Consider the following 26547-nt stretch of genomic DNA (forward strand, 5'->3'; position numbering starts at 1 on the left):
TTGAAATTTTCAAATATTATATTCAGTGCATTATTTAAGAAAAAACGCATGAAAATAATGAAAACATAAGTAAAAATTATAACTGAAACAAAACTTTTACTAAACGTATCGTCACATGCGAGGACCGATTTCCACGAAATAATGGATAATAGCATGTCCGACCAAATAAATTATTCCTCGACAAATTTTACGTATACTTCGCATAAGCTATATTTTACACAACGCATAATTTAGGGATTAAAAAGCGAAAATCATGGACTGCGAAATACCAAGAGATTACAGCCAAATCAAAGGTTATACTCTACGACGTATCGTTACATGCGAGGGCCGTATTTATCGGTACAATGGTAAATAGCAGTCCCGCCCAGTTTAACTATTTCTCAATTTATTTTATCGTACGTTCGGTTACTTGAATCTTTGCAATATTTTACTCGGCGCATCATTTAGAGATTAACAGGTAAAAATGTTGGCCCACGAAATACGGACAGACTACAGCCAAATCAAAACTTTTACTCTAGGACGTATTGTTACATGCGAGGACCGATTTCTTCGGTGCAATGGTAAATAGCAGGACCGCTCAGTTTAAATATTTTTCAATTAATTTCATTTGTACGTTCAGTTGCTTGAGAACTTGCGATATTTTACTCGGTGCATTATTTAAGGATTAACACACGAAAATGTTGGATGTTGGCCCACGAAATACGGGCAGACTACAGCCAAATCAATATTTTTACTCTAGGACGTATTGTTACATGCGAGGACCGATTTCTTCGGTGCAATGGTAAATAACAGGACCGCCCAGTTTAACTATTTCTTAATTAATTTCATCTATACGTTCAGTTATTATTTGAGAACTTGCAATATTCTACTCGGTGCATTATTTAAGGATTAACACACGAAAATGTTGGCCCACGAAATACCGACAGGTTACAGCCAAATCAAACCTTTACTGTACGACATACACTGATTATGAGAAAAGAAATGTTCTGCATTTTAGTAAATATTGGTTTGCATACAACTGTGACCCCATTTACTAAAATAAAAAAAATTTTCCTTTTATACATTAGTACACGTGTATTTACTGAGAAAAAAGTATTCTAAAATAAAAAAAGAAAAACTTTCTTCTTTTTAATAAATAGAGTAACAGTTGTATGCAAACTAATATTTACTAAAATGCAGAATAATTTTTTCTCAGTGTATCATTAAATTTGAGAACTAATTTCCTCATTGCAATGTGTAAATAGTAGGACCGCCTAGTTAAACTATTTGTCGATTGATTTCATCTGTACTTTCGATTACTTGAAATATTTTACTCAGTGCTTTATTAAAGGACTAACACACGAAAATGTTTGCCCACGAAATATCGACAGATTACAGACAAATCAAAACTTTTACTGCAGGACGTATTGTTACATGCGAGGACCGATTTCTTCAGTGCAATGGTCAATAGCAGGACCGTCCAGTTTAACTATTTCTCCATTAATTTCATTTATACGTTTGGTTATTACTTGAGAACTTGCAATATTCTACACGGTGCATTATTTAAGAATTAACACACGAAAATGTTGGCCCACGAAATACGGGCAAACTACAGCCAAATCAAAATTTTTACTCTAGGACTCTAGGACGTATTGTTACATGCGAGGACCGATTTCCTCGGTGCAATGGTAAATAGCAGGACCGTCCAGTTTAAATACTTCTCATTAATTTCATCTGTACGTGCGGTTACTTACAATATTTCACTTGGTGCATTATTTAAAGATTAAAACCGAATAAGTAACATTTACTTTGCCGATCAATAATTAACCTAATTAAGACTTTAATCGACTATACTGGCAACGATTATAATCGTCGTGACAAATCGTCACCCAGTTTCGACCATGGATTCTGGTCCTTCTAAAATTGATGAAATTTAGATGCTTATATTATAAGCATTCTAAATTTATTTATTCAGATAGGATGCTTATAATATAAGCATCTAAATTTCATCAATTTTAGAAGGACCAGAATCCATGGTCGAAACGAGGTGACGATTTGTCACGACGATTATAATCGTTGCCAGTATAGTCGATTAAAGTCTTAATTAGGTTAATTACTGATTGGCAAAGTAAATGTTACTTATTCGGTTTTAATCTTTAAATAATGCACCAAGTAAAATATTGTAAGTAACCGCACGTATAGATGAAATTAATGAGAAATATTTAAACTGGACGGTCCTGCTATTTACCATTGCACCGAGGAAATTGGTCCTCGTATGTAACGATGCGTCGTAGAGTACAATTTTGATTTGGCTGTAAGTTTTTGGTATTTCGCGGTGCAACATTTTCGCAAGTTATCCCTTAAATAATGCACCGACTAGAATATTGCAAGTAACCGTACATACCGATGAAATTAATGGGAAATATTTAAACTGGGCGGTCCTGCTATTTACCATTGCACCGAGGAAATTGGTCCTCGTATGTAACGATACGTCGTAAAGTACAATTTTGATTTGGCTCTGTAAGTTTTTCATATATTTCGCGATGCAACATTTTCGCGAGTTAATCCTTAAATTAATTAAGACTTTAATCGACTATACTGGCAATGATTATAATCGTGGTAACGATTATAATCGTCGTGACAAATCGTCACCCCGTTTCGATGGACCATGGATTCTGGTCCTTCTAAGATTGATGAAATTTAGATGCTTATATTGTAAGCATCCTAAATTTAATTATTCAGATAGGATGCTTATAATATAAACATCTAATTTGCATCAATTTTAGAAGGACCTGAATCCATGGTCGAAACGAGGTGACGATTTGTCACGACGATTATAATCGTTGCTAGTATAGTCGATTAAAGTCTTAATTAGGTTAATTATTGATTGGTGAAGTAAATGCTACTTATTCGGTTTTAATCTTTAAATAATGCACCGAGTAAAATATTGTAAGTAACCGTACCGTACAAATGAAATTAATTGGAAAATATTTAAACTGATCGGTCCTGCTATTTACCGAGGAAGTCGGTCCTCGCATGTAACGATACGTCGTAGAGTACACATTTTGATTTTGGCTGTAAGTTTTTGGTATTTCGCATTGCAACATTTTCGCGAGTTAATCCTTGAATAATGCACCGAGTAGAATATTGCAAGTAACCGCACGTACAGATGAAATTAATGGGAAATATTTAAACTGGGCGGTCCTGCTATTTACCATTGCACCGAGGAAATCAGTCCTCGCATATAACGATACGTCGTAGAGTACAAATTTGATTTGGCTGTAAGTTTTTGGTATTTCGTAATGCAACATTTTCGCGAGATATTATAAGTATCCTATCTAAATAATTAATTTTAGGATGCTTATAATATAACCATCTAAATTACATCAATTTTAGAAGGACCCGAATCCATGGTCGAAACGGGGTGACGATTTGTCACGACGATTATAAACGTTGCCACGATTATGATCATTGCTAGTATAGTCGATTAAAGTCTTAATTAATTTAAGGATTAACTCGCGAAAATGTTGCATCGCGAAATATCAAAAGCTTACAGAGCCAAATCAAAATTTATACTCTACGACGTATCGTTGCATACGAGGACCTCGGAGGATTTCCTCGGTGCAATGGTAAATAGCAGGACCGACCAGTTTAAATATTTCCCAATTAATTTCATCTGTACGTACGGTTACTTGCAATATTTTATTCGGTGCATTATTTAAGGATTAACTCGCGAAAATGTTGCATCGCGAAATACCAAAAACTTACAGCCAAATCAAAATTGTACTCTACGACGTATCGTTACATACGAGGACCAATTTCCTCGGTGCAATGGTAAATAGCAGGACCGTCCAGTTTAAATATTTCTCATTAATTTCATCTGTACGTGCGGTTACTTACAATATTTTACTTGGTGCATTATTTAAAGATTAAAACCGAATAAGTAACATTTACTTCGCCAATCAATAATTAACCTAATTAAGACTTTAATCGACTATACTGGCAACGATTATAATCGTCGTGACAAATCGTCACCTCGTTTCGACCATTGCACCGAGGAAATCGGTTCTCGCATGCAACGATACGTCGTAGAGTATACATTTTGATTTGGCTGTAAGTTTTTGGTATTTCGCAGTGCAACATTTTCGCGAGTTAAATCTTTAAATAATGCATCAAATAAAATATTGCAAGTAACCGTACGTACAGATGAAATTAATGGGAAATATTTAAACTGGGCAGTCCTGCTATTTACCATTGCACCGAGGAAATCAGTCCTCGCATGTAACAATACGTCGCAGAGTACAATTTTGATGTCGCTGTAAGTTTTTGGTATTTTGTGGTGCAACATTTTCGCGAGATATTATAAGTATCCGATCTGAATAATTAAATTGATGAAATTTAGATGCTTATATTATAAGCATTCTAAATTTATTTATTCAGATAGGATGCTTATAATATAACCATTTAAATTACATCAATTTTAGAAGGACCCGAATCCATGGTCGAAACGGGGTGACGATTTATCACGACGATTATAAACGTTGCCACGATTATGATCATTGCTAGTATAGTCGATTAAAGTCTTAATTAATTTAAGGATTAACTCGCGAAAATGTTGCACCGCGAAATACCAAAAACTTACAGCCAAATCAAAATTATACTCTACGACGTATCGTTACATACGAGGACGAATTTCCTCGGTACAATGGTAAATAGCATGACCGCTCAGTTTAAATATTTCTTAATTAATTTTATCTATACGTTCGGTTACTTGAGAACTTGCAATATTTTACTCGATGCATTACACTGTACAGCAAGAAAAACCACAAGGACGAACCTTGCGGCATTCAATAGTTTTTTGGACGCAGAAAACGATCCCGTTTGGCAAATTGCTCTATCACGTCACAATTTTGACATATTTGCAGTTAAATTTGCAAAAATGGGTTATTTTAGTGTATTTTGGCATATTATTACTACGATATGTGACGAATCGGAAAAATTTAATCACAATCAAAATTAAGTATGTTGTTAGGACTGTCAGCTCTTAAAACGACTTTTTTTGTTATGGTTAAAAAGATATTAATGATTAACGTAGAGTCTGTTGCATTAAAGTTGCGACTTACATAGCTATTAAGGATCGATAAAGTATTTTTTAATTATGTTATTCAAAAGGTTTTTCAGATCGTTGAAAACTAATCTGATGTCAAAGTAGATAAATTAAAAAATGGAAGAGTTATTAAAGCAGATGTTAAAGGTAAAAATTCGATCATTATATTAATTTTGATATCTGCCATATTGGCTTTGCCATTTTGAATTTATCAACTTTGACATAAGTTTAGTTTTCAGCGATCTGCAAAACTCTTCAGGTTTAATTAAAAAATATTTCATAGATCCTTAATAGCTATATGTAAGTTGCAACTTTAATGCAATATACACTACGTTAATCATTAATATTTTTTTAACCATAAGCAACACAAAAAATTTATTTTAAGGGCTGAAAGTCCTAACAACATACTTAATTTTGATTGCGCTTAAAATTCTCCGATGCGTCACATATCGCAGTTATAATATGCCAAAATACACTAAAATAGCTCATTTTTGCAACTTTAACTGCAAATATCTCAAAATTGTGACGTGAAAGAACAATTTGGCAAAAGGGATCGTTTTCTGCGTCCAAAAAGCTATCAAATGCTGCAAGGTTCGTTCTTGTGCTTCTTTTTGTTGTACAGTGTAATACGTCGCTGGCAACAATTTTTGAAATAATAGTATTAATAGTAATTCTGCGTATAATTTCTGTAATCAGTGTATACTATTTTCTGAAAGTAAAAAAATATTGTATAATCGGAATAGAAATGCAAGACGTGTTTATTAAAAGTAAAAGTTATTGTAGAATTCACGATTTTCTTCTATCATTTTGCAGAAATTGTAGAATTTTACGATGAAGATTGGTGACACACGGAAACTTTTGAGTTTACTGAACTCGCAATAATCTTTTACATTATTATATATCGATAGCTTAAAGAAATAGTTAAAATTCTCGCGGTCCTATTAAATTACTAAGCATGAAAAGCATCCTTTTTTTATATAATAGTTTATATAATGTGTACAAACGATAACTAACTACGAAATACGATGTAAATAGCTATTGCAAGAACATGTATATTGCATTTCACGTTATGTATATTGCTTATAATCAGATTTTTATGTATTTTTTAGTGGTACCGACAATTAACAAATCATATAAGGAAGCTTAATTTTGATATATCTTTGTATTTTGATTATACATATAGAAAATACTTCCGGAATACAAGTTAGGATGTCGATGTACATCAACGTATACGTATGTACACATCGCTTATGGTTGGTCCCGACATATGTCGAACCATAAAGATATATATGTATATGTATATGTATATGTATATGTATATGTATATGTATGTATATGTATATGTATATTTATATGTATATGTATATGTATATGTATATGTATATGTATATGTATATGTATATGTATATGTATATGTATATGTATATGTATATGTTGCGGAACGCATCAATGCGGTGTTCACCCTAATGATTTTCGTGCAATTCACCATAAGCTCAACGGTGCTTTGCCTCAGCATCTACAAAATGTTAACGAAGAACTTGCTGAGCCTCGAGTTCGCGTGGAGCTCGGTCGCATGCTCATGCAGATTTATTTGTACTGCTGGTTCGGTAACGAAGTGACACTAAAGGTCAATCATTTAAAAAATCTTAAACTTTTAAAGCCGCTATCTTGTTTAGGAATGTTTAACTTATTTGAAGCCAGTTTAATAAACTTTTTTTAAAAATTAGTTTATTCTCAAATATACATAGAGCACTGAAATCGGAAGCGCTGTTTACGAGATGGATTGGCCGATGCTCCCTGCTGATTTAATGAAGACCCTTTTGATGATAATTACGCGAGCTAAGAGACCAATCAAGATAACTAGCGGACACATAGTTACTTTGTCCAACGAATCGTTTATGAAGGTCCGTAAGATAATATCACGGTGATATTAGCAATAGTAAAAACATTTTTAATAAATCCAGCACAGTTATATTTTAATTTGCGTACCGTTTTAATTCTTATTCTTTCAGATTATTAAAATATCTTACTCGGCGTACAACGTCCTTATACAGAGGTCTTAGTACAAGTGAAAGCAATTCTTTTCTTTGATCTCGCGTTCTAAAGAAACCTGGTGGCCAACTAATTATCTCCACGTGAATAATGAAAGTGAAAAAAATGTTTAAAAATCTGTAGCTATTTTTTTAAATATTCTTATACGTATGTCTTTCGCATAAACCGAGGAGAGATATCTTCTGAGAATGATCTTTCTCTCGCACTCCCCTCACCGGCTCTGTACTCAATGTGACAGCAACAGCTCGCGGGAAGTCGGAAGTAATCACGGATGATCTCGCCAGTTTCGGAAATGGCAGTGAGCTCGCGATAAATGTATTTCTGCTTGCACATCGTGATGTATCCCTCAGCGAAACCGTCGATTACCTCGCACTTAGCGTTCTCCTCTCTGAAAATGGAACAATATTGTGCGACATTTCTCGTAACATTCTATACTTGCTCCCGTCCTACGATCTACATATTCTGTATACTCATTCTATAATTTTTCTTATTCGTATTGTATATGAATGTTAAGGACTGGAAAATTATTTATATATATATATATACTAGCTTTTCCCCGAATAATAATATTTACCCAAAAAAAATTTTTTTTAAGAGACCTTTTTTAGACAACTTTGTATGAGGGCCCTTTGTCTGCGGGCTCAGAGCCCTTCCCAAAACCCTGTACGATCTAAGTTAGAGTATCATGAGATAGTATACCAAATTAGGTTGTTCTAATTTAAAAACTGTAAGAGTAGAATAATAATATCACAAATTAAATTGATCATCAAATTTTAAACGCATCAATAACTGATGCTAATATACATTCTTTCCCAGCAGACATTTTCCCCTCGCTTTGACCCTTTCCCAAAACCCTCTATGGGCTAATTTATTAGACAGTAGACGATGGGTTTTCCCCGAATAATAATATTTACCCCGAAAAAAGAGATTTTTTAAAGACAATTTTGTATGAAAGCCCTTTTTTATTTTTTTATATTTGTTTTTATTTTCTTATATTAATTTATTCTTTATCGACATCATCCCCGAAAAATTAGACAAATTTTGATACCGGTTTCCAGAAAATCGGTCCATTAATAAATTAGTAGTTCGCGGTCAGACAGACAGACATTAGAAAAATTTTGGAACCGGTTTCCCAAAACCGATTTCCCAAAATAACATTTTTTTGAAAAATAAAACTTTTTTTTGAAAAAAGGAACCATAAAAATTACGTATATTTCCCGAAAAATTTCGGAACCGATTTCCAAAAAATTGCTAACAAAAAAAAATAATACACATTATTGCTATCCCCAGAAAATTCTACCCTCTCTATTATTTTCATGAATGCGGGATATCTTTTTAAACATATATATTTACCCTGTTTCATATATAATTCAATTAAGCAAACATTATACACACCAATTCACAAAAATACTATAAATTGAAAAATATCACTTTTTTATCGACTGAAGTTCAATTCCGTCGTATATTTCAATTCTTTGAGATTTAGGGGAAACCGGGGCTAAGCCGACACTATTTTTTCAAAGGCAATTTTTAATATTTAATTAAAATTTTTAGGCAAATTCAATGGTACATATTTAAAGAGTGTTTCTTCAGGTACAAAATTGATTCAGGAAGTTTTGCTGTACGTCGCTTTGTTTTGCCGCCAGGAAAGGAAAAGTGACGCGAAGACTTTTCGAATTGAAAAATGCCGGGGCAAACTCGACACCCCGCCGGGGCAAACTCAACACTTTGTCTGATCGACACAATTTGATCTGGAACTTATTTTTTACTGTCTGAAAATGAAAATACATTGTTTATTGTGTATTTAAAAAGTACAAAAATTCGGAATAAAGTAGCTAGAACAATCATTTAAAATAATGAAAACAAAAATTGTTGAACTTTCAATTATCTTCATCTAAACTCATGTCTGAAAAACAATTAATGCAGGTAAACTCGCGATCGGACGTGCGCATACATTTGTCATGAGCCATACGGCTGCATGACAAGCATCGTTTGTTACTGGGAGCCGACAAAACGGCGTGGTGTTGACTTTGCCCCGGACGTCGTTTTTCACTTTTGTCACTTCAAAAACATGAAAATTTTGAAAATATGCAAAAACGATTATCGGATTCATATAGAGCATCAAATTTCCCATCAAAATCACTTACCGGTAGATTCGCAAGAGTAAAGCTCGATGAAAGAGTAGACATTTTCGAGAGATCAGAAAAATTACTTTTCACTATCAAAAACGCTTATGTCGCGTTAAAAATTACACTATAACTCAGAATGTTACCAAATTCCGTTGATAATACTGGCACATAAAGACGCATTTACAGTAGGAAAGGCAAGTTTCTACGATAGATTTAAATTGGCAAAAAGCCTAGTGTCAAGTTTGCCCCGTTGTCGGCTTAGCCCCGGTCTCCCCTACTCAATTATTTTTTAAAAAATTGGAAAAATTTTGTAACCGATTTCCAAAAAGATCGGTAACAAAAAATTATACACTTTATGGCACTCCCCGGGAAATTTTCTACCCCTATTTTATATACAATTCTTTAAGATTCGGTCAATTATTTCCCGAAAAATTGGAAAAATTTCGGGTACCGGTTCCCGAAAAGATCGGTAACGAAAAACTATACACTCTATAGCACTCCCCGGAAAATTCTACCCCTGTTTCATATATAATTCTTTAAGATTCGGTTGAAAACTGTAGATTTGCATAGCGGACAAACATACATACATTCATTTATATATATATAGAGATATTAAAGAACTGTAAAACTTTGATTTATATATATAGCGTTTTTTCTTCACTCACGAGCAAGCTTCAATTCGTAAACCTTGAGAGAACTTTGCCTCCTCCGACTGGAGGATGTACAGCCACACGTTATCCTTGTTTTCGGCCGTTTTTGGATAAATCAATTTCTCCTGGAATTTTATGTCGTTTTTTTACTACAATTTTAGAACTTTACATTAATACATATTACATGCAATAATAGATCACAGTTTAAAGATAATTTTTACCATAGACAGACAAAGTGGAGTCTCTTGGTCGTCTATTTTCGGCGTAAGGCCGCTCTCCTTCTATTTAACGAAAGAGAAAATTCTGGATCAAAATCTCCCTCTAGTTGCGAGAGTAAACGATAATTTATAGGTCTATACTAACAAAGTCCTCAGTCGCGTAATGTAGCAGGCTGGAATTCGCGGCGAGCATTTGGTTCACAAATTTCTGAGGATAATCCGGGACGTCCTCGCAATAAGTTTGTCTCCTGTGATCGCAGTGTGTCACTCCTGCGTAATTATCGCCGTTTCTCACTTGCCACACGTCCGAAAATCCAAAACGATCCTCGCTCGCATGTATACCGTTATCTACAGATGTATCTACTAAAATGTTATATTTTAAGATCGCAAGAATATAGATATTATATATAATTTCTGAGGTATAAATTATGTGACTTAAAAGATGAATTTTGAATTAATTAATTTTGAACGGAATACAATCGCGTCAAATGTCTAAAATACTGCTTCAGAATCTCATATGTCACCTTTATTAGGGTTGTAATACGATTCCTTGGGCATTTCGTACGAAGCGGTCGTTGGTTTCAATCCGCCATTAACGTGATTATTGTAATACTGTTTGTAAGACTCATGACCGTGAAAACGACTCCCCAGAATAATCTAAAATGGAAAAATGCGGTTCTTTAATGCTTCATTTTTCTCCAGCGTGTTCTTCATTCTCCTTTATCGGTGCAATATTTTATATCTCGATAATGTCGCGATTAATAACTTTAAAATCGCATTTTGTTTTCTAGAAAAGAAAACAATTGATTATGATTTATCTCGAATGGGATCACTCGATATTACATATCGCTGAGATTGATTTTTTCGACAATCGCCGCTTATCTGATTGCGCAAACCTGTGTTTCGCTTGTATCGCAGTTAGGTATTCTCTCTTTATTTTTATTTAACTTATTCGATATTATAAATTCAATTCCATTAATTGATATTAAAATAGATATAAAATCTACTATTGAACGCGCAGACTGCACTTTTAAGTTTCTGATGAAATCGACTCGAATGATCCAAGAAAAATGTTATGTACCGGTAAGATGAGGAGGGTCTGCGTCAGAAGCACTACAGCAAATTTTCCCATTATTAAGAAAAACTTCTCTTCTCTTCAATCACTCGTACGATGTAATATACGCGATATACGCGATGTAAAGCGAGCGGAGTATAACTGTGCAAAGTGTTAATGCTACCGAAGCACACGGTGACTGCGCAGCTTGTGAGCTTTAAGCAGCTCTTCGTGGACTACTTAAACCGATTTAGGTACATGACGACTTCCGACCGGACCGCAGACTGATGTCAGTTTTGCCTTATCGGCCGCATTATTATCGGCTTCTGAAGCTTTATCTGCAATCATCAATCGCGTCACCGGTCGTTTGCATTTTTTTTCTGCGATGACATAGATTAGCTAGCTTATCGTAGGATATAGAAAAGCTGATCCAACAAATCTGGCGAGAATACTTTACTTATCGAAGTCGACAATTTAAAAAGGGCGCGTGCTGGTTTCCAAATATAGCAGAATGTCAAAAGATAACATAATGACGTCTATTTTGGTTCACCAGGCGTCATTATATTATCTTTTGACGTCAATTTCTATTTGGATTGATCTCTCGAAATTACGAAATTCACATTGTTGAAATTAAAGATTAGTGAATACTGAATTTCTTAATTGATTTTCATTTTTCTTCCCGTGCCACTCAATCGTGTCCTTCCAGGAAAGCCTGCTGATATAATCTAATCTCAGTAGATTACTAGTATTATCTGTTATTTTATACTATCGAAATGTGTCATTTATGTTATTTAAAGTATTTAAACAGTTAGGGTAACCCCGATATTTACGCCGCGCGGGGATTTACACCGCAAAAGTCAGAAAAAATAGAAGGAATGAAGGTATTTGCTCGCAATTATTCTGTTATGTGCCTTTATGCCACATTAGTATTGTGTTGTAATTTCAGTCCTTTACTTTTAATATTAACGAAACCGTCGTGAATTAAGGGGATGCTGTAGTGGCAGTAATTAAATTACCGACATTTTTTTGAACACACAAAACTTTGAATTAGCTTTACGGAATTGAAAAAACTTTTTTACAGAATTAAAGTACGCACAAAAACGAAGGGCTCTGCAGTCGACTTTACATCAAAAACGAAAAAAAAAATAGAAAAATTATAGTTTTGTTATCGATTTCTGCGGTCGACTCGTGACAACATTTGCTGCACATAAAAATTTAGACTTTGTACGTATAAAATAAGTATACAGCGCCATCAGAATTACAAAAAAGAACAATGTTGTGCTTTCAGAAATGAGCCTAGAAGCTTTAGTATAAGAGATATAATGTATCTGAAAATCTCATATGTATGTATGCGTGCGGAGTAATATTGCGTGTAGCGAGAGATGGTGCAGCAATCGAACAAGGGCAGATGTCATTTCGTTAGATAAAGACAGATATAGAGAAAACAAAATTAGAAATGTTGACATTATCGACATCGAGGAAGTTCGGCCGTCACTCCAGCATCTCTTTAAATCGATTTTTCTATGTAGTAAGTAGCGCGATCATATATTACGACTACATAAAATAATTACTGTAGGGAATGCAAAAGATTTAATAGTTATTTCATGATACATAAGTGTGTAGAGGGATAGTAAAGGATGGAATACAGCAAAATACAAGTGCATAGTGGTCTTGTATTCTTTCTTTAGCTTGATATCTTATATATCCCACCTGTTTAGGATATGTGGCATTTTTAGCGTGCAGGATTTATTCCATAGTATAAACACTCTGTAAAAATCGAAATCTCCTAATATGTGTTCTTTTTCCTTCTTTTTTTGGATTATATAACAATAACCTTTAATGCATCTATCGTTTGTCTATTTTCTTTTTAAAATTTTTCAGTTTTATAATTTGTTTATTATTTTTATACCTTAATAAACTTTTTACACACATTTTATAACTTATTATGACATTTTATTGTCTCATTTATAAACATAACTTGTAATTTTTTATAAGGCGTATATTCTATTTATGAATATCATTTATCCCACCTCTATGGGATAAATGGCAAATAGGATATGTGACAAAAATGCAAGGATCTCTAAAAGTTTATTTTTGTTAAATACGAAGAATAAATATTTTATATTTCTAATTCTTTTATAGTAGTAGACAGTATAAAGTTTTTATTGGTATAATTCATTTGCCTTAAACATATTAAATAGTACTCAATAAATTAAGTTTTCCTTAGGTGCGGCGTATGTACCGGAGTTACCCTATGTTATTTAAAGTATTTAAACAGTTATAAGAAGGCAGATTTAATTTAGTTTTGCAATCTGCCATTATATTCCGTTAAACCTGTATCACACTACGGACCACGGATTGGGATTGAGATTGGATTAAAATTTAACCAATAAGAATAAAAAGAATTAATCTCAAGTTTAGTAAACTTTGATCTGATTGGTCAAATATTAATCTAATCTCAATCCTAATCCGTAGTCTGATACGGACTTTAGCAGATCCTGTTATAAGTCTGCTGGCATTCTGCTGGCAAAATTTGTAACAGACACTTTGCAAAATGTATTTTCGAAAGATTTGGCCGTCTATCTCTTCACACATGATCTCTTGTGCCCGTAACCGTTAAAGTCTAATCTACAATGTGTTCTTTGTGTGTGTGTGTTGCTTTCTGTTTTCTGCTCTTAACTTCTTTGCGACTATCTCGTATTTCGCAATTCCGTCGCGTAACGTGATGTTTCTTGTCTCTTCTGAAGTTCGTCAATTTTTATCTTGGGCGACAGAGAACAAAAAACATCGGTAAAACTTCGGATTAAGGGCGACCTCACCGATTTCAATGACCTTGATATATGTTGTCAAGGTCATGACCCCGAGTGACCTTCAGAAGGTTTTAGCCGTCGCTCGTTATTCGTTAAAAAGTTATTAACAAAAAAAAAGTTTGAAAAATATAGCAGCTATTTTGAGTATTGGAAGGCATAAATGACTAATATATATGTCAAAATAGTTCACGCATACACTTTCCACGCGAAACGAGGTGCCACATGGGTTCGTTGCGTGCTTTACAAGCTCGTTTATATATATACATAGTGAAACATTATATATTCTCTATTAATTTCCTGAATACACATATTTTATGTCATCTAGTAATACATAAAATGGGTCTCCTCCAATTCTTTTCACATAGATGATCGACTAACTTATCTTGTTTAATACCACCTCTACTTAAACGAGCTCGTAAAGCACGCCACGAACCCATGTGACCGCAGGAGGGTGATAAAGAATTATCGAAACGAATATACTCTACATTGTAACACCGAAACAATAAAGAGTTGCGATCAAAATCCATCAAATTATTACATCGAGGACAACACGCAGAACTTGGCAGAACCTTGTGATTTATTAGATAACACAGGCACACAAAAAAAAGTGTCTTGGCCGAGACACTACACTAGTGTATTCCCATGTACTTTTTCTCGCTGAATCCGAATCCGAAATCAGAATTGTCAGATTGGCTAAAATTTATGAGATAACCACAAAAAAATGCTCAAAAACACGAATTAAAGGCAAAAAAATTGTTTGGCCGAGACACTACACTACTGTATTCCCATGTATTTTTTCCCGCTGAATACGAATCCGAAGTTAAAACTGACAGACTGGTTCAATATTATAAGGATACGTCATAATATTGAACCAGTCTGTCAGTTTTAACTTCGGATTCGTATTCAGCGGGAAAAAATACATGGGAATACAGTAGTGTAGTGTCTCGGCCAAAACAATTTTTTTTTGCCTTTAATTCGTGTTTTTGAGCATTTTTTTGTGGTTATCTCATAAATTTTAGCCAATCTGACAATTCTGACTTCGGATTTGGAATCAGCGGGAAAAAGTACATGGGAATACACTAGTGTAGTGTCTCAGCCAAGACACTTTTTTTTTGTGTGCCTGTGTAATCAATAAGTTTATTTTTATCATCACATATTCCCAAAAACTCGTAAAGCTTTATTTTAAGTCGTATCAGTCTTGCAACAACGATTGACAAAAGATGACTGATAGAATATGAGCACAAACACGCCAAATAGACCGAATACTGCAGAATGTAAATAATCAAGGTCAGAAGCTAGTATGTATATATATAAACGAGCTTGTAAATCACGCCACGAACCCATGTGACGACTCGTCTCGCGTGGAAAGTGTATGCGTGAACTATTTCGACATATATATTAGTCATTTATGCCTTCCAATACTCAAAATAGCTGCTATATTTTCCAAACTTTTTTTTGTTAATAACTTTTTAACGAATAACGAGCGACGGCTGAAACCTTCTGAAGGTCACTCGGGGTCATGACCTTGACAACATATATCAAGGTCATTGAAATCGGTGAGGTCGCCCTTAATCCGAAGTTTTACCAAAACATCGCGTTACGCGAGCCTGCAGCATTTTTCCTTACACATGAAAAAAAAATGATGTTATATTTCAGTATTGGTCTTATTGAAAATAATATTGTTAATTTAATAACAAATAATGAAACAAATAATATTTTACTAAAACAGGAGCATCACGTATTTATTTTATTGTTACTAAATTAACAAGATTATTTTCAATTAGATTGCTGTTAAAACAACGTTATTTTTTTTTATAAGTCACTAAAAAACTTTTCATACTTCTACATTTTGTTAATCATTCTCTTTCACGATCTTTTCTCGAAATTGCGATTAAAATTCTTCCCAATCCATTCCTGAGAGAAAATCTCCACACTGACATAAAGTGTATAAACATAAAATGTATAAAAAATACAAAAAGTGTGGTACAAATATGTTGGAAATAAAACAAAAGTTTACAAATTAGTAGACCGCTTGCCACAAAGATCCCGAGCGATGCGGAATTAATTACGTATTTATTACGTAGCTGGTCAGTCAGAGATTCTAAATATATATGATTATATATACCATTATGCCATCGTATTATCGTCAGTAACTGCGTCAAGATTTGTTACAGACCGCAAACAGGAAGTCCGATGACAGGTCCTCGCGATAGACTTCACGGCGCTCGGTTGGTATGAAACTTCATTTTCTCTTTCACAGCTTTTATGTGAGATCTGTCCATTGTTTTTCGAAGATTTTTCGAAGATTACTTACTGACTTATAGATATTTTAAAGGAAGAGATCCGTTTGTTTCCGGAAATTCCAAATGAAGTCTACTTAAACATATGAAAGATAAACTTCGGGAGGCTTTTAAAAGCAACAAGAACTTCGGGACAAAGATTCAACCTTATCATATCGACAAGATAATATTAAAGATAATCGATCTTATAAAAATTCGTGACTATTGAAATTAGATGGTTAGCTCATAATATAATGTTAATTTTATGATTTATTATTATAATATTTCATAGACATGTACATGTCTATAAGACGATAATATTCAATTTCTCTATATTTGCATTTTTATCGTCATCTGAGTTTGGATCATCGACACGGGGATAACGACTATGGAAAAAAATGTAGTCAATAATATATTTGAAGTTGTACACAAGTATTTATTTGAAATTTTGAGGCAAAATTCTTCTTATTTACGGATTATGTAGACATGTACTTCATTTATATTTGAGAAATTATTCAAACATCAACTTGCAATATCTCGCTTAATATTAAAGATATTAAAAAACTGTAAAGCACTTTTTGATTCAGCTTTTTTTTACGTAGAATATGCGATTTCTTTTATGACATACATCAATCGAACACCCTGTATATATATATATATATATATATATATATATATATATATATATATATATATATATACTTCGTCGTGAAACTACAGTTTCTTTTTACAGTTATCATATCGCATGGATAATCAAAGCCGGATGATGACAATGAAATTGCAGTCTTAAATAAAAATAGAATATTACCTAATCATAAATGTATGAATGTCATGCCTACAAAACACCCGGGTAATATAAGTCATAAAATTAACATTATACTAATCATCTAAATTTCAATAGTCACATTTTTGAACATTTATTAACGAAATTTGACACTAGATTTATTAAGATGTCTATTTAAAAATTTTATACTCAGTTTTTATAATGCACAAACAGTAAAACACATTTTGTTTTACTCTTGGAACGTCTATTATATAAAATGGTTTATATTTAATATTTTTCCATTGAACAGCGTCGTTCGAAACTAAATCTTCTGCGAAACATTACAAACTTCATGAACAAAACTGGTCAAATTGATAAGTAGGTAAAATATGTTATAGTAATGAAGTAAGATAAAAAAATGGGATTGTATGTTGTTACACCCACATGCAGGATATTAAAGATTTTTTATATAAATAAAAATGTGTTTTTAATAAGCATAGTTTTATTAGCTTTAAAATAGTTCACAACTTATAAATAATTAATAAAAGGCGTAGAAGAGTAAAACACAACTAGCAATAACTTTACGAGTTAATACACATACGTCAATCATATCTAACATATTTAAAAAAAGGCGTGATATCTATAAAACTTACCTTTTTAAAAAAAGGTACGAAAGAGGCGCCAAGTACATGCGCGGCGTCTACCTACAAAAAGTATGATATCAGAAAATGCACCAAGTAGAAATAAATCTTTGGGAAGAAGCTATTGTATATTTTAATCTGTGAAAAAAGCTTTTTTGTACAGTGTGTGCTTGCCGCCTTTCTTGTACCCTTTCTTGAAAAGGTAAGTTTTTATAAATACTATTTTGCAGAGAAAATTTATAATACAAACTAAAGTTATATAAATTTTACACAAAGTAAACGGAAAATTTAGTGTAGAAGTTAATACATATATTGAATTCGTAATATATTCTTCTTTTTGTGTTGTGTCACATACGCAAGATGAATAATTACACGTCATTAGTGTCTACTTCGTATCTTTCATTTGCGCAAGTCAGAACGCGTGTTTGTTAACAAATTTTTATCTGAATCTGCAACATTGCTGTTTATTGATCTTAAATTGGTTATTCTGCACTTATATAGGGGGAGTTTCCCTAACGCCGGACGGCACCTAGCGCCGGACGCGCCAATATCTATACATACAAACGCGATCGTGTCACTGCCGTGGCGGAAAGGTAGAGAGAGGTGAGCGATAGCGACTCGCGTTTGTACATGTATACACGGAGAGAAAAATCAAGTCGTAATACTATGTGAATCTGTATTATAAATACCTTATACTTTTCTCATGTTATATTTACAATAAATTCAACTTCTTATCCTACAAAATTCATGCTTTTAGAAGGTGGATACTGTTTTTATTAGAAAAGCTTTATAGATAGGGGAGACCGGGGCTAAACAGTCTAGTTTTTTTCGGTGCCGATTTTTATCAACAAAATAAATAATTTCAGTTAAATGTGGTATACCACTGTAAAGAGTGAACCTTTAGCTACAAAATTTATTAAGGAAATTTTTATCTACGTCGCTTTGTTTAACCGGTATAGAGCAAAAACGACAACGGTGGCAAAATTGAAATCTCAAAAATGCCGGGGCTAATCGGTCCCCCCCCCCGGGGCTAATCGGTCACACTGCATTTTCAATACATATACGTACATCTAATCCTGAAAAATGATAGGATACATTTGAATAATTGTTTTTTAAGAGAAAAATATAAAAATTTATTTAAAATTTTTATGCGAAACATTATTAAAAAATAATTGTTTTACCTATTCCATAAAACAATTTAGGCACGTGAATACAGAGGTTAACCAAATCGTAAACTCCCCAACGGCACGTAACATTGTCAACGCGGGCAACCACGGGGAACACGCGTGACGGCGTTCCGGTGCCATAGGATCAGCGCGGACCCTCGAGCAACATAACCAAGCCGCGTTTCTCGCGGGGGAGCGATAAATAGCGACAGGGGGGTTGGAAAAGCTCGCGGTGGAGCGCGACCATTTTACCGACTCGACGGCGTCCTCGCGCCGATTCCTCGACGCGCCGACGACGACGACGACGACGGCCACGACCACCACGACGACGACGGCCACGACCACCACGACGACGACGGCCACAACCACCACGACGACAACGGCCACGACCACCACGACGACGACCACCACGACGACGACGACGATGACGACGACGACGACGACGACGACGACGACGACGACGACGACGACGACGACGACGATGACCACCACCAACACCACCACCACTACAACGGCGGCGACAATGACGCCGAGACGATGCGGCGAACGCTGGACGATGCGGTCGCACGCGCGACTGTCACTGACACAAGGACCAACAACGACAATTTACCGCGGTCGGGAGTCGGGACGATCTACCGCGCGCGCGGCATGTCAACTCTCGCACGGAAATCGCGGGATCTCAGAGCCGTGCCGTGCCTCGCCGTACCTCGCCGACGTGCCGTGAGCGCGAGCGATCTCGAAAACAACGGTCCGCCATCTTTTCGGTCGGCCAAAACACCCGTTTTGCGACGATACGTGCGTACCATTTCCCTCTTACACAAACTGACGCACGTGCAAGGGAAGACAGAATCACGCTCGAGGGAAACCTAACCTGAAATCGCCGTGAGCTGAAGTCGTGCGCCCAACGCGCCACAGTGATGAGATTAGCCCGATTAGCCCCGGGTGCTTGTAGACTGATTAGCCCCAAACACAAGTTTCAGGTTTGATCGCCCATGAAATATTAGACATCAACGATAATGAAAAAACTACACTGGATTTGTGTTCAGCATGCATTACTCTTTATAATCACGTACTTCGAGATTTGAAGAGCAAATATTATTGCAGATATTACAAAATTTCCACGCGCAGAAAATTTCACTTTCACCTTCCGAAAACACGTTTGCCCTCGTAAAAATCATAACACGGCAGGTAACCTGCCGAAACTCCGTTGGTCACATGGGTACCATAAGCAGCGTTTACAGTGTTAATAGCGAGTTCGCACAATATACAGGTTTCGAGATATTTGATTAGACGTATTTACCCCGTAGACTTTTTAGCCCCGGTCTCCCCTATATGTATTATCATACGATTACCAAGTTTTAGTTACTAGCGTCGCCACCTGATCAATGCGTGTCATTCAGCTGTCTTACAGTTACTATTGACCCACGACATTTTTCGGTGGGCGTTTAGTAAAAATACGTATATACGTATATGTATATCTATAGGGATCCATGGTGCTAGGCGGCTGAGACTTTACATGAGCGACACGGTAAAATCCGGTGGGTCGCATGTAAATTTAAAGAGGCAGAGCGTCTGCTGTTTTTATAGTGGCGTTGTTATTAAATAAAGATTTATTTCGAGTAATAATCCTAAGACAAGCGTACTTAATATAAGATAGCTGTCAAACACGTTAAAAATACTTTAATTCACAGGATAATAACATGAGAAATAGATAGAAATTTAAGGTGAAAAAAATTATCACGTAAAAATAATTTGATTTTTCTCTCCGTGTAGATATTGGCGTGTCCGGCGCTAGGTGCCGTCCGGCGTTAGGGGAACTCCCCCTATAGAATAATTAAACAAAAAAAATTAGTTGTTCTGTGACTCATTTATACATATATAGAATGATTAAACAAAAAAAATTAATTGTTTGAAAGGTTACAGTCATGCATACTACAAAATTATAAAGAAAAATTATTATTCTAAAATTTATAAATAGTCATCAAATTTCATTAATATACATAATTCTATGTATATTCTATTATTATATTCTAGTATTATAGTACAATTTGATTAAGGTTCTTATTGAGATAATTTTACAAATTTATTGTTATTGTTGGGAAGAAAAACGCAATGTTGTATAAAATAAATCATAATGTTAAAATCAACAACGTCTCCTTATCTTTTTGATTATTTAAGCGAGTTCTATGAGTAAAACAAATAATCACTCATACACGCTTCATTGTTCTCTTCATTGTTCAAGCGATGTCTGCAGTTTTTCGAATAGAGGTAATGTCTGAACCTGATGGTCTGACACAACGAGATAGAAATTCGCAAGAGAGACAGATGATTCTGAAGTACTTGGAATATATCTGTACATTTACATACGGCATGATTAAAAATAAAACATGCGATAGACGTTTAAATTTTGTTTAAATTATAAAAGTATTTAAAATGTCATAGTCGTGTACATTAAACTGTTGAACAAAAGTATTACTTCTGTGATGTGATTGAAAAAAAAAAAAAACTTTTTAAAATATTACAGTTATAAATTAGTTCCGTGTAAGAAAGTCAATATTTAACAACTAGGATATCATTACATTGTATGATATAAACAAAACAAATAATTACTCATTAAGTGCACCTCCTTCTTTTCTCTTTTGCTTAGATGATAAAACGGGTGATTCAAGTAATTTTGGATTTTTTTTAAGATGCTTGCTATAAATCTGCATTAAAATGTGATTGATGTGATTAAAAAGAAAAACTAAAGAGTAATTTTTTAAAATATCACAGTTGTGGACATCACGAAGAACTGGACGTTCGACTACGTACAGCGTGAGCTGCCGAAGATACCTAGCCACATACCCGTCATTGTCCTCGGCAACCACTGCGACATGTCGCATCACAGAACCGTCACCGCGGATCACGTGACGTACTTCATAGATTCGCTGCATGAGAGAACTGCACAAGTGAGATACGCGTAGTCATCGATGCGAAATGGCTTCGGCCTAAAACTGCTGCACAAATTTTTTAATCTACCGTTCCTGCAGCTGCAACGCGAGACATTGCTAAAGCAGCTCGAGACCAACGTCTGCAAAAAAGTTAAAATTTTACTAGTCAGATAACATATTACATTGTGTTATATGAGCAAAACGAATAATTACTTATCAGGTGCGTCTATTTCTTCACTTGTTGGCTCACATGATTGAACGGGCCAATTAGGTGGTTCATGACTTTTACATTCTGCAGAGAGATCCATATCATAATCCAATGAATTTGAAGTGCTTGGTCTTCGTTGAAATGTGTGTAATGAAAAATGGAATTATTTAAAATAATATTATGTAAATTATTTTTATACAGAGAAGTTAATATTTAAATAGTAAGATATTATTATATGATATGAGAAAAATAAATAATTATTCATTAAGTGAACCTGTTCCTTCACTCGTTTCCTCACATGATTGAACAAGCAAACCAAGTGAATCTTGATTTTGATATTCACCAGAAGGATTCGTAACATCTTTTGTTGAAGTACTAGGTCTACATTGAAATGTAATGTAAATAAAATGAAAAAAAAATATTTTTATCTATTACAATTGTACGTATTATATGATGCTTTCTATACTTATAGGTGATGATTTGTAATGGAGTAAAAATTTGTGTGAGAGGGAGGGTTGGAGACAGAGAGAGAAAGTGTTAGATATTATTTTATCTTGAATTTCTGTAATACTAATTTCAAACAAACATCTTAAATATATTTATGATTTCTTATACGTATATAGTTTATAAATAGAACTGTCTTGATGTCAGTAGGTGTTTAGACATAAGTCGGATACAGTCACACATCAATGTGGTCGAAAGCGATAGAATGTTTTTACGAATGATTGTAGAATAAGTTAGCTGTTAGAATAAATCAGGTTGGCACTATATATACATTACACAATCATAACCTCAAGTATAACAAATAAAACATTAATATCATTGCTTCGACATTTGCAAAGATCAACGGCATATATTCAAATATTATATATAGAACCATTGATTGTTGGCTAGGACTTTTTATATTAAATAGGAATTTTTATTTATTATTAATTATCTACACTGTTGAAAACAGAGGTCCTGTGTGTTAAAAAAAGTCCTTGTTAAAATTTTTGTGTAAAATAATCAACACATACGTGTGTAGATTTAACATATGCCTGCTATGTTAATTGAATTTTACAAATTCAAAATGTAAAATAATTAAAATAACTTAAAAAATATGTTAAAGTAACACAATTTGAACGTATTTATTAATGTGTTAAAATTTACAGAAAAAGAATGTTGATTTTACTCTATAAAAGAAGTAGGAATAAAAATTTACAGAAATAGAGTGTTGATTTTATCTTACAATCTCAACTTCAACATAAAAGTTATGTTAATTGTACACATAATTAACTTCAAATTACGATCAAAATTACATTTCCTTTCTGTTGAAATATTTTAACATAATATCAGTGTTACCACTTAACACATCCATATTATGTTAAATTAACACAAAAATTTGAGTGGACCGTTTTGGACATGTGATTTATGTTATATTTAACACAAATTTTCCAACAGTGTATGTAACAAATAAATGGCAAATTTGAGTTATCGTATATAAATTTTTATTAAATAAGTCCATTGAATTTGAATTCATACAATTATTAAGAACTAAACATTTTAATTTGACTCGAATTTTGACACTTATACTAATGTCAAACAAGTACATAATCTAAATTTCTGAATTGTATACGTTTATAATAGATAAAAAGACTTGATCCCGTTGTGTTAGAACAATTGAGTCAGACATTACCTCCATTCGAAGAACTGCAGGTATCGCTAACAGCGAAGAGAACACAGAAGCGTCGTTAATGAGTAATTATTCCATTTGCTTATATCGTACAATGTAATGATGTTTTAGTAGTAAAATTTTAATCACACCACAAAAATAATATTTTTTTCAACAATTTAGTAATGTACACAATTATAACATTCTAAACGTTATCACATAATTAAAACGTTTATTGAATGTTCTGTTTTTTAATTATATATATCCGCAAGAGAGATTGTTAATTCTGTGGTATCCGGAACATTTCTGGTTCAATTTCCTTATGTCAGAACAACAGAATTGGACAATGGCTGCATACGAGGAGCTGCAAGCATCGCTTAAGCAAGCAGAAAGACAAGAAGGCACCGTTGATGAGTAATTATTTGATTTGCTTATATTATACAATACAAATGTAATGATATTTTACTAACTAAATTTTGACTCTTTCGCTAGAGGATAATTTGTTACTGAAATATTTTAAATAACAACTCTGCCTTTTTTTAATCACACCACAAAAGAAATATTTTTGTTTAACAATTTTATAATAAAATATTTTATATAAAAAGTATTTTATTTATAATAAAAAACATATAGTAAAATTTTCTTTCAAAATTCATTAATAGCTATGGAGATGAACTTAATTCGATTAAAACTTGTAACGTAGAATATAAGATGGATCTTTTCTTCAAATAACATTTATTTTATCAACTGATATGAATTGTTTATGGCAGAGATTAATAGCAAGTTTCTATTAAAAAATCCTTCAAACTGATATTGCAGATTATTAATTTTTTTATAAATAAAAATTTAAATAATTAATTTATTATTCTTAAAATAACGAGAAAGACTAATAGATAATTTCAATTAAAAAATAATATTTATCTCTGTTCTATGATAAAAATATAAGAATAATTAAAATTGTTGTTATTCTATTTTTCTAAATCTTTTTCTTTCAGATTTTTATACCCCGAGAAAAATAAAACTCAGTTTTATTAAATAAAGAAAAAAATCAATTATTTGCTTCATTTTTTGCTGGCTGGATCGCTCGGTGTTCGTATCTCTCTCCTTTCTGTGCAACACATATCGTGTTTTGTTATTGCCATTTGCGCGATCGTCGTCTTATTACTTTTCAAAATGACTATTATGCCCATTCTAGACCTGAGGATGATCCTACTTGTGGCTTATCCTAGTGATAGTGACGGGTAAAATCATTAATTATCCATAATTTTTACCCGTCTACACTACTCGCTAGGATGAGCCACAAGTAGGATCATCCTCAGGTCTAGTATGGGCATTACCTACGTACGGTTAACATATTTCGCGGTAATTTGCTAATTCGTCATATCGATCCGCGCGATTAACGTTTGTTAGTTGATTGAATCGATAGTCATGCAGTTCTTTAAACAGTTTTTTAGAGCGCCTTAATTGTTTAAAGAAATTAAAGTGATATAAGATTTGGGATATGATGATGATGGGAATTATAAATTATCATTTTGTGTATTTTCGAACAGTCAGTCGAGTCGTAATCAGGCGCCAATTTGACTCGCGTCGTGTCTCGCGGCGTCACTGTGAAGTTGGCGCGCCGCGCGCGCCGGCGCGCCAACTTCGCGGCGCGGCGTCACTCTCGCATCTTTCGTCGTCGCGAACGGAACGTCGCGGTTGCAGGACGGATCTATTCGTCACGACATGTTTAATCGGTAAGCACAATCGTTATGAGCTTCGCACTCAATCGTGCCCTAGTAGTTTGACACTCGAGTGACGTGGATTCGAGGCTCGGGTACATCGTTGACTTCTTGAAACGAACATTTCGTGAAATGCGTTTGGTCGAGATCTGTCGAGAGAGCGACGTTCGTATTTTCCGGGTATCGCGTTTTCCGAGCGTTTCTTCTTAACAACTCGTACGCTTTTGTAACACGCGATTCTAATCAAACAACGAGCGAACGCTGTTTGTTACGCGAAAGGTGAAAAGTACGCGAAAGCATTTGGGAGCAACAGGTGTAGCATCGCCATTATTCGCCATGGTGCAGCGCGGATGACGGCGCGGGCGGTAGTTGCTCCTGGGCGCGTAAAGTTGACCGTGTAATTTACCCGAGTTCTTCTTCGCGATTTCCAGATACTGTATCCGTCACAGAATGTCACGAGTGTTGGGCGAATCATATAGCCTCGCGAGATTGTACGCATTTCCAGCATCATTTTTCCGAACGTAACAAAGTTCGAGTCGTGCGAATAATTGACGTCGAGAGTACCGTATACAGTTCGTGCAATCGTATAATAGTTAAATGTGTTCCAACGAGTCTTGAGTGAGCGCCTTGAAGAAGCGGCCGCGGAGGGACGAGGGAGGAGGAGGAGGAGGCCCGGAGAGGCATCGAGCGTCAGCGAAGCAAGCACGAGGTGAGCAATTTGTTATTTATTATATTATTTACTTGTGTACTTGAATGGTTTTCCCCAAGAAAACCTCGCGATTGCAATAGAGTATTCCACGCAACAGTTACAGGATATAACATTATATAGCATATAAAATATTATATATTTGTTACATTTAAGAGTCGTAAAATATTTAATAAAATATTTTAAAACTCTTTTAAATGTAACAAATATATAATATTTTATATGCGATAGAATAAGTTTTAAAATATTTTATTAAAACATTTTAATATTTTACAACGTTTAAAAAGTTATATAATTATTTAAATTATAAATGCACAAGAATTAAAGATTCTATTTATCAAATTTTTTTAAATTTTTTTATATGAAAAGATTTCTTATGTAGAGTTACGTAATTTTTTAAATAAAATATTTAATTAAAAGGCTAGAAGACTACAAATAATTATGTATATCCTATCTTAATGCAAAGGTAACAAATTTATCAAA

At 34.1% G+C, this 26547-nt stretch overlaps 2 protein-coding genes and 1 long non-coding RNA gene across 4 annotated transcripts in view; 2 read left to right on the forward strand and 1 right to left on the reverse strand.

Moving 5' to 3' along the window:
* Positions 1 to 6229: 6229 nt before the first annotated feature.
* Positions 6230 to 11484, reverse strand: LOC139778487 (protein spaetzle-like). 2 transcript variants are annotated; one of them, XM_071716418.1, is made up of 6 exons: positions 11217 to 11484; positions 10660 to 10792; positions 10281 to 10495; positions 10139 to 10198; positions 9933 to 10042; positions 6230 to 7526 (listed from the first exon to the last, which is right to left on the reverse strand). In XM_071716418.1, the coding sequence occupies exons 1-6, from the start codon at positions 11265 to 11267 to the stop codon at positions 7280 to 7282; spliced, it is 816 nt and encodes a 271-aa protein (XP_071572519.1). In that variant the 5' UTR covers positions 11268 to 11484; the 3' UTR covers positions 6230 to 7279. The 2 variants fall into 2 exon arrangements, with proteins under 2 accessions (XP_071572519.1, XP_071572518.1); XM_071716417.1 differs by having other exon boundaries at positions 10281 to 10498.
* Positions 6553 to 7014, forward strand: LOC139778474 (uncharacterized). Its single transcript, XM_071716406.1, has 2 exons — positions 6553 to 6693; positions 6835 to 7014. The coding sequence occupies exons 1-2, from the start codon at positions 6553 to 6555 to the stop codon at positions 7012 to 7014; spliced, it is 321 nt and encodes a 106-aa protein (XP_071572507.1).
* A 13865-nt stretch (positions 11485 to 25349) lies between the features above and the next one.
* Positions 25350 to 26547, forward strand: part of LOC139778505 (uncharacterized) — a 31126-nt gene continuing 29928 nt past the window's right edge. Inside the window, exon 1 of the long non-coding RNA XR_011719579.1 lies at positions 25350 to 26067. This is a non-coding gene — a long non-coding RNA (uncharacterized lncRNA). The remainder of the gene's footprint in view (positions 26068 to 26547) is intronic.

Source organism: Temnothorax nylanderi, unplaced genomic scaffold (assembly GCF_030848795.1).
Source record: "Temnothorax nylanderi isolate EJ_2023f unplaced genomic scaffold, tnyl_v1.0 TNYL_tig0185_pilon, whole genome shotgun sequence".
Lineage (NCBI taxonomy): Eukaryota > Metazoa > Arthropoda > Insecta > Hymenoptera > Formicidae > Temnothorax > Temnothorax nylanderi.